Here is a 14102-nt window from a genome sequence, read left to right as displayed (position 1 = left end):
GTCAACTTCTTCGGCTTCAGCGCATCTGGATGCAAACGTGAGTGTGTGTCTGCCTGCGTGCCCCAACGACCTCCAATGACCTCCCAACGACCTCCCAAGACCTCCCAACGACCTCCAACGACCTCCAACGACCTCCCAACGACCTCCCAACGACCTCCCAACGACCTCCAACGACCTCCAACGACCTCCCAACGACCTCCCAACGACCTCCCAACGACCTCCCAACGACCTCCCAACGACCTCCCAACGACCTCCCAACGACCTCCCAACGACCTCCCAACGACCTCCCAACGACCTCCAACGACCTCCCAACGACCTCCCAACGACCTCCCAACGACCTCCCACGACCTCCACACCACGACCTCCCAACGACCTCCAACGACCTCCCACGACCTCCCAACGACCTCCCACGACCTCCCACGACCTCCAACGACCTCCCAACGACCTCCCACGACCTCCAACGACCTCCAACGACCTCCAACGACCTCCCAACGACCTCCCACGACCTCCCACGACCTCCAACGACCTCCAACGACCTCCCAACGACCTCCCAACGACATCCCACGACCTCCAACGACCTCCTAACGACCTCTGTGTGCCCTCAGCCTGTGACTGCGACCCCGAGGGCTCCCGCTCCGCTCAGTGTCAGGAGGTCGGGCGCTGCGAGTGCCGTCCCGGCTTCGTGGGCGCGCGCTGCGACATGTGTGAGGAAAACTACTTCTACAACCGCTCAGCGCCGGGATGCCAGCAGTGCCCGTCCTGCTACAGCCTGGTGCGGGACAAGGTGGGTCAGGGTTTACAATCACACTAGTAGACTAGTAGGCTAGTAGGCTAGTAGACTAGTAGACTAGTGGACTAGTGGACTAGTGGACTAGTAGAACTAGTAGACTAGTAGACTAGTGGACTAGTACAGCTCATGCAAACACGTGGTTCATAATATTTATTAAGTTCATAAAACTAAGGACTGAAGACAAAATGCTGAACCTCCTGCAGAAGCTTAATGCAGAGTGTGTGTGTGTGTGTGTGTGTGTGTGTGTGTGTGTGTGTGTGTGTGTGTGTGTGTGTGTGTGTGCAGGTGAACCAGCAGAGGCAGAAGCTGCACGACCTGCAGACCCTGATCGACGGCCTCGGCTCCGGCCGCGACGCCGTCACCGACGAGGCCTTCGAGGACCGACTGAAGGAGGCGGAGAAAGCAGTGATGGAGCTGCTGGAGGAGGCGCAGGCCAGCAAAGGTCTGCTCATTGTCAACAGTAACGCCGGCCTCTGGGGTCCATGACAGACGGAGGACCCAGCTCTGGTTCCTGGCTCCTGACCTTTGACCTCTCCCCTCAGACGTGGACCGCGGGCTGCTGGACCGGCTGAGCGGCATCAACAGCACGCTGACCACGCAGTGGAACCGGCTGCAGAGCATCCGCAGCACGGTGGACGACACCGGCACGCAGGCCGACCGCGCCCCGCCACCGCGTCCGCGACGCCGAGGACCTGATCGACCGCGCCCGCCAGGAGCTGGACAAGGCCAAGGACGCCGTGGGCAAAGTGGTGAGCGCCGGCGCCGATCGACGGCTAGCTGAACGCTCGTTTCTACCGAGCTCGTTAACCGACGGCGGCTTTTCTGTCCGCAGGACATCAAACCCCCGAGCGGCACCGGAGACCCGAACAACATGACGCTGCTGGCGGAGGAGGCGCGAACGCTGGCCGACAAGTACGAGTTCATGACCACAGAGCATCTGTCGTTCAGAGGATCTTTGTCTCTGGACAGAGTTCAGTTAGAACTTCTACAAACTAGAGAGCATCTGTCGTTCAGAGGATCTTTGTCTGTTAGAACAGTTCAGTGAGATCATCCACTAAACTGCACAACATCTGTCGTTCAGACACAAGATGGACGCCGACCAGATCGAGAAGATCGCCAAAGACGCCAACGACACGTCGACCAAAGCTCACAACCTGCTGCTGAAGACTCTGGAGGGAGAGAGCAGGACGAGCCAGGAGATCGACGAGCTCAACAAGAAGTGCGTCTCCGTGAAGCGTCATGTTACACACACACACACACACACACACACACACACACACACACCCTGATGTGTGAACGTTAACGCTGTTCATTCAACAGGTACAACGAGGCCAAGGAGCTCGCCAAGAACCTGGAGAAACAGGCCAACAAGGTTCAGGCCGAGGCCGAAGACGCCGGAGACAAAGCCCTGAAGATCTTCGCCAACCTGACGAGCGTCCCGGCGCTGGACCCCAAGGCCCTGGAGGTGACTCTCCATGATCTGCTCAACGTGCTGGATCCACTTTGAACTGCTGTAACACGTCACCCTCGTGACAGCCACACTCCTAACGCCAGCACATGCTGAACGGTTCATTACCCAGCATGCCCCATTCAGACAACGCTTTGGCATCAAACTGTCATTCTTCCATGTTTGAACTGAACCACTGAAAGTCTCCCTGATTGTTGTTGGCTTGTGATCCTTCAGGCCTCACCTTTACATAAAGGTGTGTTAGCATGTGTGCTAACGTTGAGCTCCTGAACCAGTCTGGCTCTCATCAAGCTGCATGCTCATAGTTATGATCACAATATGCCAACAACTATCTTCAAGTGAGTGTTAGGACTCATTTGGGTTGATAGGACAGGAGGCGCAGGAGGCGCAGGAGGCGCAGGAGGCGCAGGCGGTGCAGGAGGCGCAGGCGCAGGAGGTGCAGGAGGCGCAGGCGCAGGAGGCGCAGGAGGTGCAGGAGGCGCAGGAGGCGCAGGAGGTGCAGGAGGTGTAGGAGGCGCAGGAGGCGCAGGAGGTGCAGGAGGCGTAGGAGGCGCAGGAGGTGCAGGAGGCGTAGGAGGTGCAGGAGGTGCAGGAGGCGTAGGAGGCGCAGGCGGTGTAGGAGGCGCAGGAGGCGCAGGAGGCGCAGGCGGTGTAGGAGGCGCAGGAGGCGCAGGAGGCGCAGGCGGTGTAGGAGGCGCAGGCGGTGTAGGAGGCGCAGGAGGTGCAGGAGGCGCAGGTGCAGGACGTGCAGGCGGCGCAGGAGGTGCAGGAGGTGCAGGAGGTGCAGGAGGTGCAGGATGTCCTATGGGACCTGATAAACATCAGGTCCCATAGGACCTGATGTTTATCATGAGATACCTGGACCTCGTGGATATAACCCAGAATCCTTTGCGTCCGTCAGGATGAAGCCAGTAAGATCAAGAAGGAGGCGTCCGACCTCGACAAGCTCATCGACAAGACGGAGAAGGAGTACAACGACCTGCGAGACGACCTGCGGGGCAAAGAGCAGGAAGTGCGCAAGCTGCTGGAGAAAGGAAGGAGCGAGCAGCAGGTACGTCCATGCTAAGCTAGGCTAACTTTAGCACGCAGAATCCAATGGACGACGGGAGTCGCAGCCGACTGATGTTGTCTGATCTCACTTCCTGCTTCCTGTTTCCTGCTTCCTGCTTCCTGTCTGGCAGACTGCAGACCAGCTTCTGGCTCGAGCCGACGCCGCCAAAGCTCTGGCTGAGGAGGCGGCGAGGAAAGGCCAGTCCACCTTCAGGGAGGCCGAGGGCATCCTGGAGGACCTCAGGGGTACGTGTGTGAGTGTGTGTGTGTGTGTGTGTGTGTGTGTGTGTGTGTGACGTTCTCTGACGTTCTCCTGCAGACTTTGACAGGCGGGTGAACGACAACAAGACGGCGGCGGAGGACGCCATGAAGAAGATCCCGGCCATCAACGCCACCATCATGGCCGCCAACCAGAAGACCCAGCAGGCCGAGGCGGCGCTCGGCAACGCGGCCGCCGACGCCCGGGAGGCCAAGGAGAAGGCGGAGGAGGCGGAGAAGATCGCCAGCAGTGTGCAGAAGGTACGAAGAGAGAGAGGGACGCACGATGAGATAGATAGATAGATGATTGATTGATTGATTGATTGATTGATTGATGAACGCCCCGCTGCGTCCTCAGGGCTCGGCGAAGACGAAGCAGGAAGCGGAGGCGGCGTTCCAGGACACCAGCGAGCTGGACGGGCAGGTGGGCGCCATGATGGACCAGCTGGACGCCGCCGAGCGGGAGCTGCTCCGCAAGAAGGCCGAGGCCGACGGCGACATGATGATGGCGGGAATGGTAGGACACGCCTCCAGAGAGGACCGTGGAAACCTGTGTGTGTGTGTGTGTGTGTGTGTGTCACTTCAACTGCGTTCGCTTCTCCTCAGGCGTCGGACAACGCCAAGGAGGCCGAGGACAACGCCCGCAAGGCCAAGAGCGCCGTGAAGACGGTGCTGACCACCATCACCGTGCTGCTGGACCAGCTGGGTGAGTGTGTGTGTGTGTGTGTGTGTGTGTGTGTAGCTCGGCCTGGCGGCCGCTGGCGGGCCCTTGGCCCGGCGTCCCTGCAGAGCTCCTCACTGATCCTCTGGTCTTCCTGCAGGGAACATCGACAAAGTGGACCTGAGCAAACTGAACCAGATCGACGAGTCCCTGAAGAGGGCCAAGGGCAAGATGGCCGACAGCGCTCTGGACCGCAAGCTGACGGAGCTGAACGACGCGGCGCGCTCGCAGGAGGACATGATCCTCGACTACGACCGGCAGATCCGAGAGATCCGCGCCGACATCGCCAACCTCAACGACATCAAGAACACGCTGCCGGAGGGCTGCTTCAACACGCCGTCCCTGGAGCGGCCGTAGCCCCGCCCCCTCTGGAGCGGCCGCAGCCCCGCCCCCTCTGCACCGGCCGTAGCCCCGCCCCCTCTGCACCGGCCGCAGCCCCGCCCCCCAACACCTTTGACGTCTAACACTCTGGCAACCATGCCGACCTTTACCAAAACAGTTTTTAATTATATATATATAATATTTTTGTCCTCAGATTCTTGTCTTTGAAGCCAACATTAAGCCACGTTCACGTTTGTTTGTTGACGAGAAGCAGCTGTTTGTTTGTTTGTTTGTTTGTTGAAGAGAAGCAGCTGTTTGTTTGTTTGTTTGTTTGTTTGTTGAAGAGAAGCAGCTGTTTGTTTGTTTGTTTGTTTGTTTGCAGCTGTTTCTCTTGGCAGCGGCGTGTTTCGGTGGAGTGAACTCGGCAAGAGGCGGTCGAGCCTCGGAGGAGAACCAGAACCACGAACCCGACGTGACTGCACAGACAGGAAGTGTCTGCTTGTATTACCCATCATGCCCCGGGACAGCTACCTTCAGTGCTCAGCCGGCTGAACGTACGGCCGCTCACTGTTATTATTTTAATGTTTAATCAACCGTGTTTTCAGAAACCACACCGTGAAGGAATCCCCTCTTCTTCTTCTCAGTATTTTAACCTCCAGCGGGGCGTGGCCTAAGTAAAGCCCCGCCCACTCCGCTGGTGACCACCAAGCCTTTGAAGTCTACAAAACAATATCTTCTCTCTTTACATAATTCATATCTTCTCTCTTTACATAATTCATATCTTCTCTCTTTACATTCATATCTTCTCTCTTTACATAATTCATATCTTCTCTCTTTACATTCATATCTTCTCTCTTTACATTCATATCTTCTCTCTTTACATTCATATCTTCTCTCTTTACATTCATATCTTCTCTCTTTATATAATTCATATCTTCTCTCTTTATATAATTCATATCTTCTCTCTTTATATAATTCATATCTTCTCTCTTTACATTCATATCTTCTCTCTTTACATTCATATCTTCTCTCTTTACATAATTCATATCTTCTCTCTTTACATTCATATCTTCTCTCTTTACATTCATATCTTCTCTCTTTACATTCATATCTTCTCTCTTTACATTCATATCTTCTCTCTTTACATAATTCATATCTTCTCTCTTTACATTCATATCTTCTCTCTTTACATTCATATCTTCTCTCTTTACATAATTCATATCTTCCTCCCGGCGGAACACAACACTATGCAACTTTGTACATTTTGCGTAGCGATAATTTGTATCTGATACACTGGTGCTAATAATTATTTCAAATGTTATATTTTTGTGTGAATGTTTTTTTTATTTTATCATGACATATAGAGTGAGGATTTGTGTTATTTGTGTAAATATATGCTAAAATGATTCAGGACTGGCTGGTTTTTAAGAAATGAGACTCCAGCAGAAATAAAAACGCAGCCGCATCCAGTTCCATCAATCAATCAACGGAAACCTCCAGTAAAGTATACACGTGTCTACCATGACGTCTGTGGTATGATGTCATCGCGACGCTCTGATTGGTCGAGACGTCGCGTGTTCTGTGCCTTTAAGACGAGTTTGCTTGTAATCAGTCCTGTTTTCCACTAAACGTTCCTCGAGTCGGTACTGAAGCAGGGTTTGTGTTTTTAATCAGGTCCCACACACACACACACACACACACACACACACACACGTTGTATTTTAATGTTTCATTCTGCTCCTCCATCCGGCGGCCGCGATGCAGACGTGATGATGAACAGTGTTTTAAGTTATGACCCAGCTCTGTGTGTGTGTGTGTGTGTGTGTGTTTAAAAGTGTCTGTCTGTCTGTGTGCGTGTCTTTGTCTGTCTGTGTGTGCGTCTGTGTGTGTGTGTGTGTGTGTGTCACAGCCTGCAGGACGCCTCCTCCCTGAGTGTTTATCCTGTTGTCATGGTTGCAGCCATGTGAGGACCTGAGTGAACTCTGTAACGCTAACACATTGAATAATAAAAGATTACTACAGGAAGTGATGTGTCCATGAATCTACTGCAGTACAAGTACATGGATGTACTACAATAGCCAGTAGTACTCCTGCATTCTCTCTCCTGACCACCAGGGGGCGACTCCTCTGGTTGTATAGAAGTCTCTGCTTCATGTGTTAAAGCTGCATTCTCTCTCCTGACCACCAGGGGGCGACTCCTCTGGTTGTATAGAAGTCTATGCTTCATGTGTTAAAGCTGCATTCTCTCTCCTGACCACCAGGGGGCGACTCCTCTGGTTGTATAGAAGTCTATGCTTCATGTGTTAAAGCTGCATTCTCTCTCCTGACCACCAGGGGGCGACTCCTCTGGTTGTATAGAAGTCTATGCTTCATGTGTTAAAGCTGCATTCTCTCTCCTGACCACCAGGGGGCGACTCCTCTGGTTGTATAGAAGTCTATGCTTCATGTGTTAAAGCTGCATTCTCTCTCCTGACCACCAGGAGTCAGGGGTTAACAGGTGAAGGGTATTTATACTTGTATACATCAGGAGGACCAGCAGGTGGAGACAGAGTCCCAGTGAAGGACGACGTCACAAACATCCGTTTACTATGAGGTATTAGTACTTTCACCATGTGGTATCAGTACTTTCACCATGTGGACTTAGTACTTTCACTGTGTGCTATTAGTACTTATGGTATTAGTACTTTAACTGTGACGTATTAGTACTTGTGGTATTAGTACTTTCACTGTGAGGTATTCGTGCTTCCACTGTGAGGTATTAGTACTTCCACTGTGAGGTATTAGTACTTTCAATCCAAGTTTATTTGCTCAAGAGGGACAATGTACATTAATGAACACTTAAAATTAAAATGTAAATGCCCAATTCCAGCCGCAGGGCTGATTTCCATTGCCTGTCCCCCTGCCAGAATGTACAGGCTGAGGTACTGTGAGGTATAAGTACTTATGGTATTAGTACTTTCACTGTGAGGTATTAGTACTTGTGGTATTAGTACTTTCACTGTGAGGTATTAGCACTTGTGTAGTATTACTTTTAGGATCTCAGTACTTCTTCCACTGCTCGTCCCAGACTCTGACGCGCGCTCTCGCCCGTCCTCACTCGTGAGCGCGCCGAGTCTCGGGCTCGTGCCCGCGCAGAGTGGACTCGGAGCAGCCAGCGGACACACGCCGCGCGTCCTCTCCCTTTCAGCGGCTCGCTCGGGCTCCACCGCCCGCTTCTCGGCACTTTTTCCGAGTCAGGAAGGAGGGACGGAGTCCCGCCGGTCGGCCGGAAGGTAAACGCCGCCGCTCGGGACGCGGGGCCGCGCGGGACGATGCGGCCGAGGACCGTCTCGGCTAACGGCTAACGGACACCGACTTTTACCGACTTTTACCGACTTGCCGCGACCTCAAACTCGCGCGCCCCACCGGGCACGCGCCTTCTGGAGTTTTGGGTATGGAGCCGCGCGACGTGGACTCCCCGCCGGGCGGACCGAGCCGCCTGGACCCGCTGGTGGACCGGATCCTGGTGGACACCGTGTCCCAGCAGCAGGGATGGCTCCGGGTTTACGGTAAGACACGCGCGCATGCGCTGAGCAGAGGTCAGAGGTCAGGCTCCAGCCGGGGTCACGGTGTGGACCCGAGACCCCGAGACCAGGTACGGGGTCTGGACCCCGAGACTTTAAAGGGGTCGCGCAATGTTTTGAGGGTTCTCCTAAAAAAGATCAGAATTAAAACTTCTACTGTTCATTTTAAGTATAAATATATATTTATATTCACTTAATAACAATGAATCTATATGTCTGAAGCGTACTTGACTGTCAGTAAGACGAGATATATTAATATGGTCAGTCCCACAGAGGAGGTTTTATTATATTATTATAATATATAATAACACTGACATGAAACACTCCGATTTCCATCTTTCAGACGGTACTTGAACGCATCATGTGTGACACTCTTCTGTAAGAAAAAGCTTTAAACTTCTGATATTTCATGAAACCATTATTTTCTGATATATATTCTTATGTAAATTTTTATATATTTTATTCTTCATGTTTCTTTTAAAATGTCCTCAAATAAAAAGATCAAATAATCAGTTTACTTTCATCAGATTGTTAAAAACAAACTATGACCTCATGATTTACTCACCTGAGACCAACAGGAGAGGAAGAGGAGGAGAGAGCCTGAACGCATCACGAGAACGTTATCATTTACTTTCAGCCAGTACTCGTGTTCACTGAGCGGAGCCTGAAGGCATCATCGTGTACCTGAAGGGAACCTCCAGTTCTGCTGCTGTGAAGACTTCATAACATGTTTTATTTCTACTCTTCAGTCTCTGAGTGTCATGTGATGCATGCACACTCTGTCCTTCCTTCCTCCTTTCCTTTCTTCCTTCCTTTTGTTTGACTTTGAACTGTTTGTTTGTTTTATTAAGTTGTGGTTTTACATGTGCAGCAGTGTTTGTTCCCACGCACCCTGAAGGCAGCAGCGTGGTATCTGTGCAACAGGAGTGTCAGGATGCAGACTGTGATGTCAGCAGACACTTTGTGTCAGTGATCTCACCCGCCAGCACTCCACCCGCATTCCTGCCTCCTGCTGCCTTCAGGGGCTGCTCATGGTGCCTTCAGGGGCTGCTCGTGCTGCCTTCAGGGGCTGCTCATGGTGCCTTCAGGAGCTGGCTGCTCACCTTCAGGGGCTGCTCGTGCTGCCTTCAGGGACTGCTCGTGCTGCCTTCAGGGGCTGCTCATGGTGCCTTCAGGGGCTGCTCATGGTGCATTCAGGAGCTGCTCATGGTGCATTCAGGAGCTGCTCGTGCTGCCTTTAGGGGCTGCTCGTGCTGCCTTCAGGGGCTGCTCGTGGTGCCTTCAGGGGCTGCTCGTGGTGCCTTCAGGGGCTGCTCGTGGTGCCTTCAGGGGCTGCTCGTGGTGCCTTCAGGGGCTGCTCATGGTGCCTTCAGGGGCTGTTCATGGTGCCTTCAGGGGCTGCTCGTGGTGCTCATTGATTCACAATCTAGTAAATGAGAGAGTACATATTTAAAGTGACAGAAACTACGTTTACTACTACAATACTCTGTATATTATTAAATTATTACAGAGTACTACAATACTCTGTATATTATTAAATTATTACAGAGTACTACAATACTCTGTATATTATTAAATTATTACAGAGTACTACAATACTCTGTATATTATTAAATTATTACAGAGTACTACAATACTCTGTGTATTATTAAATTATTACAGAGTACTACAATACTCTGTGTATTATTAAATTATTACAGAGTACTACAATACTCTGTGTATTATTAAATTATTACAGAGTACTACAATACTCTGTGTATTATTAAATTATTACAGAGTACTACAATACTCTGTGTATTATTAAATTATTACAGAGTACTACAATACTCTGTGTATTATTAAATTATTACAGAGTACTACAATACTCTGTGTATTATTAAATTATTACAGAGTACTACAATACTCTGTGTATTATTAAATTATTACAGAGTACTACAATACTCTGTATGTAACTCAGCGTCAGATCTCCTGGTCTGGTTGTGTGTGTGTGTGTGGTTGTGTCTGGTTGTGTGTAGGTCTGGTTGTGTGTGTGTGGATGTGTGTAGGTCTGGTTGTGTGTGTGTGGTTGTGTGTAGGTCTGGTTGTGTGTGTGTGTGGTTGTGTGTAGGTCTGGTTGTGTGTGTGTGGTTGTGTGTAGGTCTGGTTGTGTGTGTGTGTGGTTGTGTGTAGTTCTGGTTGTGTGTGTGTGGTTGTGTGTAGGTCTGGTTGTGTGTGTGGTTGTGTGTAGTTCTGGTTGTGTGTGTGTGGTTGTGTGTAGTTCTGGTTGTGTGTGTGTGGTTGTGTGTAGTTCTGGTTGTGTGTGTGTGGTTGTGTGTAGGTCTGGTTGTGTGTGTGTGGTTGTGTGTAGTTCTGGTTGTGTGTGTGTGGTTGTGTGTAGGTCTGGTTGTGTGTGTGTGTGGTTGTGTGTAGGTCTGGTTGTGTGTGTGTGTGGTTGTGTGTAGGTCTGGTTGTGTGTGTGGTTGTGTGTAGTTCTGGTTGTGTGTGTGTGGTTGTGTGTAGTTCTGGTTGTGTGTGTGTGGTTGTGTGTAGTTCTGGTTGTGTGTGTGTGGTTGTGTGTAGGTCTGGTTGTGTGTGTGTGGTTGTGTGTAGTTCTGGTTGTGTGTGGTTGTGTGTAGTTCTGGTTGTGTGTGTGTGGTTGTGTAGGTCTGGTTGTGTAGGTGTGGTTGTGTGTGTGTGGTTGTGTGTAGGTCTGGTTGTGTGTGTGTGGTTGTGTAGGTGTGGTTGTGTAGGTCTGGTTGTGTAGGTGTGGTTGTGTAGGTCTGGTTGTGTGTGTGTGTGGTTGTGTGTAGGTCTGGTTGTGTGTGTGTGTGGTTGTGTGTAGGTCTGGTTGTGTGTGTGTGGTTGTGTGTAGGTCTGGTTGTGTAGGTGTGGTTGTGTAGGTCTGGTTGTGTGTGTGTGGTTGTGTGTAGTTCTGGTTGTGTGTGTGTGGTTGTGTGTAGGTCTGGTTGTGTGTGTGTGGTTGTGTGTAGGTCTGGTTGTGTGTGTGTGGTTGTGTGTAGGTCTGGTTGTGTGTGTGTGGTTGTGTGTAGGTCTGGTTGTGTGTGTGTGGGTCCTGGTCTGAACCTTTGAAACGAGTCGATCATTTCCAGGTGAAATCAGAGTGATCGGTGTTTTCAGGTCTCACTGATGCAGGTTCAGTCTGGACTTCCTGTCTGTTGTGGGGCTTTACCCAGGATTCCTTTGGGCCTCTGCGTTCCTTCCCTCGGCCGATGCGTCTCCTCTTCGGCTGCTGGTTATTTTTAGCCGCTGTCGGCTCTCCGGCTTTCCGGCAGGATGGAGATGAGGACAGAGCAGCTAATGGAGCGGCAGTTCTACTTCCTGTTGTCCTGACGCACTTCCTCCCACAGCTGCTGGGAAGTGTGGAACCAGACTGCTGGGAGTCTGCAGGTCCAGAGAGCTGCATTCTCTCTCCTGACCACCAGGGGGCGACTCCTCTGGTTGTATAGAAGTCTATACTTCATGTGTTAAAGCTGCATTCTCTCTCCTGACCACCAGGGGGCGACTCCTCTGGTTGTATAGAAGTCTATGCTTCATGTGTTAAAGCTGCATTCTCTCTCCTGACCACCAGGGGGCGACTCCTCTGGTTGTATAGAAGTCTATACTTCATGTGTTAAAGCTGCATTCTCTCTCCTGACCACCAGGGGGCGACTCCTCTGGTTGTATAGAAGTCTATGCTTCATGTGTTAAAGCTGCATTCTCTCTCCTGACCACCAGGGGGCGACTCCTCTGGTTGTATAGAAGTCTATGCTTCATGTGTTAAAGCTGCATTCTCTCTCCTGACCACCGGGGGGCGACTCCTCTGGTTGTATAGAAGTCTATGCTTCATGTGTTAAAGCTGCATTCTCTCTCCTGACCACCAGGGGGCGACTCCTCTGGTTGTATAGAAGTCTATATAAGTGACTCTACTTCTCTCTTGATGTATTCCCTCAGTAAACATTGTAAACATGAGTTTATGTCTCAATCTCTAGTTTCTAGTCTTCTTCTATACAGCATGATGTTCATTTAGTACTTTATGGTCTGTTAGAGTCAAACAGACCATAATGAGGGGATGCTTTAGGGGCGGGGCTAGAGGGTGATTGACAGGTCTCCTGGTCCTCGCTGTCTGACTCCTCAGCTTAGCTCTGACCTACATGCAGCGTCGCCCCGGAGACCAGCCGCTCTGTTATCCAATGAACACGCACATGTGGGTCACGGAGGAGGAGGAGGAGGAGGAGGAGGAGGAGGAGGAGGAGGAGGAGGAGGAGGAGTAGGAGGAGGAGAAAGAGGAGGAGGAGGAGGAGGAGGAGGAGGAGGAGGATGAAGACATTTCAAACATAGTTTGCTTTAAATTGTATCAGACAAACTTTTAACTGAGGAACAACTCTTTTTTCAAGCCTTTAATTTATTGGATATTTAGTTGTGATTATTTTCATAATATTTGTTTGAATGATTTGATTCAGAGCACTACGATGTGACTATGAAATGATTATCGCTTCTTCTTCAAACTCAAAGTAACAAGGAGACCAACAGGAAGTAACAAAGAGACCAACAGGAAGTAACAGAGAGACCAACAGGAAGTAACAGAGAGACCAACAGGAAGTAACAGAGAGACCAACAGGAAGTAACAAAGAGACCAACAGGAAGTAACAGAGAGACCAACAGGAAGTAACAAAGAGACCAACAGGAAGTAACAGAGAGACCAACAGGAAGTAACAAAGTAACAGAGAGACCAACAGGAAGTAGCAAAGTAACAGAGAGACCAACAGGAAGTAACAAAGTAACAGAGAGACCATCAGTTTGTAAAGTAACTGAAGCTGTCAGACTCATATTTTCAGACAATATTTTTGTGGGAGATGCAGAGGAGGAGAGCAGCACCAGTTCAAGCTCCCTGGGGTCTCGGGTTTCCGAGGTTTCCCTGAATCTCACATGTTTGACACGGTTCATAACAGGAAGGATTCTTTAAGTTCTGCGTTGTTAACCCGATGGGTTCCATCGGTCCTGTCAGAGGAAGGAGGACTCTGAGCGGAGTGGTTTCGTTTCCAGCTCTCGGGGGAAACCACAGCCTGCTGCTGTGCGCGCATCTGCTGGCGCCTGATTGGCCGAGCTTTAACTCGCTCTTCACCCGCGGCGCCGCTTCCTCACAGGAAGTCCCTGCCGGCCCGTTGAGCGAGAGCGAGACGCGTCGTTCGGCCGCTCGGGACCAGCTGCTGCTGGGGGAAGTCTGTGCGTGCCGGACCATGAGAGGAAGTGGAGGCGAGGCTGCGGCCCAGAGCCCCCGCCGGGCCTGGTACCGCTGGTACCCCTGGTACCGTCACAGGAAGCTCTGGTGGAGACCCGACCGCCGGCCGGCTCCCGAGCAGACGTTGGACGGATACGAGTGGAGGACATCCGCTCGCCTGGGAAACGCCAAAGTGGCCGACCCCGAGGGTGAAGAGCGCCGCACGGAGCCTCCGCTCGGCCTCCCGAGGTCCAACGCGGGCCCGCGTGACCGGAGCCGAGATCGACCCCACGAGGACCCGGAGGGGCCCGGATCCCTGCGCAGGATCCTCCCCTACCTCAGGTCCTGGTCTGAGCCCGGGGTCAGCACCGGGGTCAGCACCGGGGTCAGCACCGGGGTCAGCACCGGGGTCAGCACCGGGGTCAGCACCGGGGTCAGCACCGGGGTCAGCGGCGTCCTCGGGCAGCGACCTGAACCTGAGGAGTCTGGTAGGAGACACGAGTCATTCCGGGTCATTCTGCCCGATTATCGTTTCTTGACCCATGAAGGTGGCGTTTGAAGCGGAACTTCACCAGAACATCAGCGTTGGTCTTGTGGGCGTTTTGAAGCTTTTACTTCAGCATTTCGTCCGTCGTCATCTTGTTTTTTTGCACATCTGGAGGAGTCTAAATACTGCAGTACATTTTTACATTATACTTTAACTTCATTTCTTGAAAGAGCTTGGATTATAACGT

The 14102-nt window shown here is 51.5% G+C and overlaps 2 protein-coding genes across 2 annotated transcripts in view; both read left to right on the top strand.

Moving 5' to 3' along the window:
- lamc1 (laminin, gamma 1) overlaps window positions 1-6633 on the top strand; it is a 27735-nt gene extending 21102 nt beyond the window's left edge. The window contains 14 exon segments of the mRNA XM_068601324.1: window positions 1-37; window positions 606-784; window positions 1076-1232; window positions 1333-1454; window positions 1456-1539; window positions 1623-1702; window positions 1872-2009; window positions 2111-2255; window positions 3160-3309; window positions 3440-3554; window positions 3628-3827; window positions 3925-4083; window positions 4173-4272; window positions 4388-6633. Of these exon segments, the coding sequence (XP_068457425.1) occupies window positions 1-37; window positions 606-784; window positions 1076-1232; window positions 1333-1454; window positions 1456-1539; window positions 1623-1702; window positions 1872-2009; window positions 2111-2255; window positions 3160-3309; window positions 3440-3554; window positions 3628-3827; window positions 3925-4083; window positions 4173-4272; window positions 4388-4644 (1923 nt within the window). The 3' untranslated portion in view covers window positions 4645-6633.
- Window positions 6634-7749: 1116 nt separating this feature from the next.
- rasal2 (RAS protein activator like 2) overlaps window positions 7750-14102 on the top strand; it is a 31794-nt gene continuing 25441 nt past the window's right edge. The window contains 1 exon segment of the mRNA XM_068567475.1: window positions 7750-8156. Coding sequence (XP_068423576.1) covers window positions 8042-8156 — 115 coding nt within the window. The 5' untranslated portion in view covers window positions 7750-8041.

This window comes from Clinocottus analis, unplaced genomic scaffold (genome assembly GCF_023055335.1).
Source record: "Clinocottus analis isolate CAN_PGR_092001 unplaced genomic scaffold, fCliAna1.0.p SCAF_11, whole genome shotgun sequence".
Lineage (NCBI taxonomy): Eukaryota > Metazoa > Chordata > Actinopteri > Perciformes > Cottidae > Clinocottus > Clinocottus analis.
Note: the sequence above shows the minus strand (reverse complement) of the source record. Positions and strands in the feature narration are given on the sequence as shown.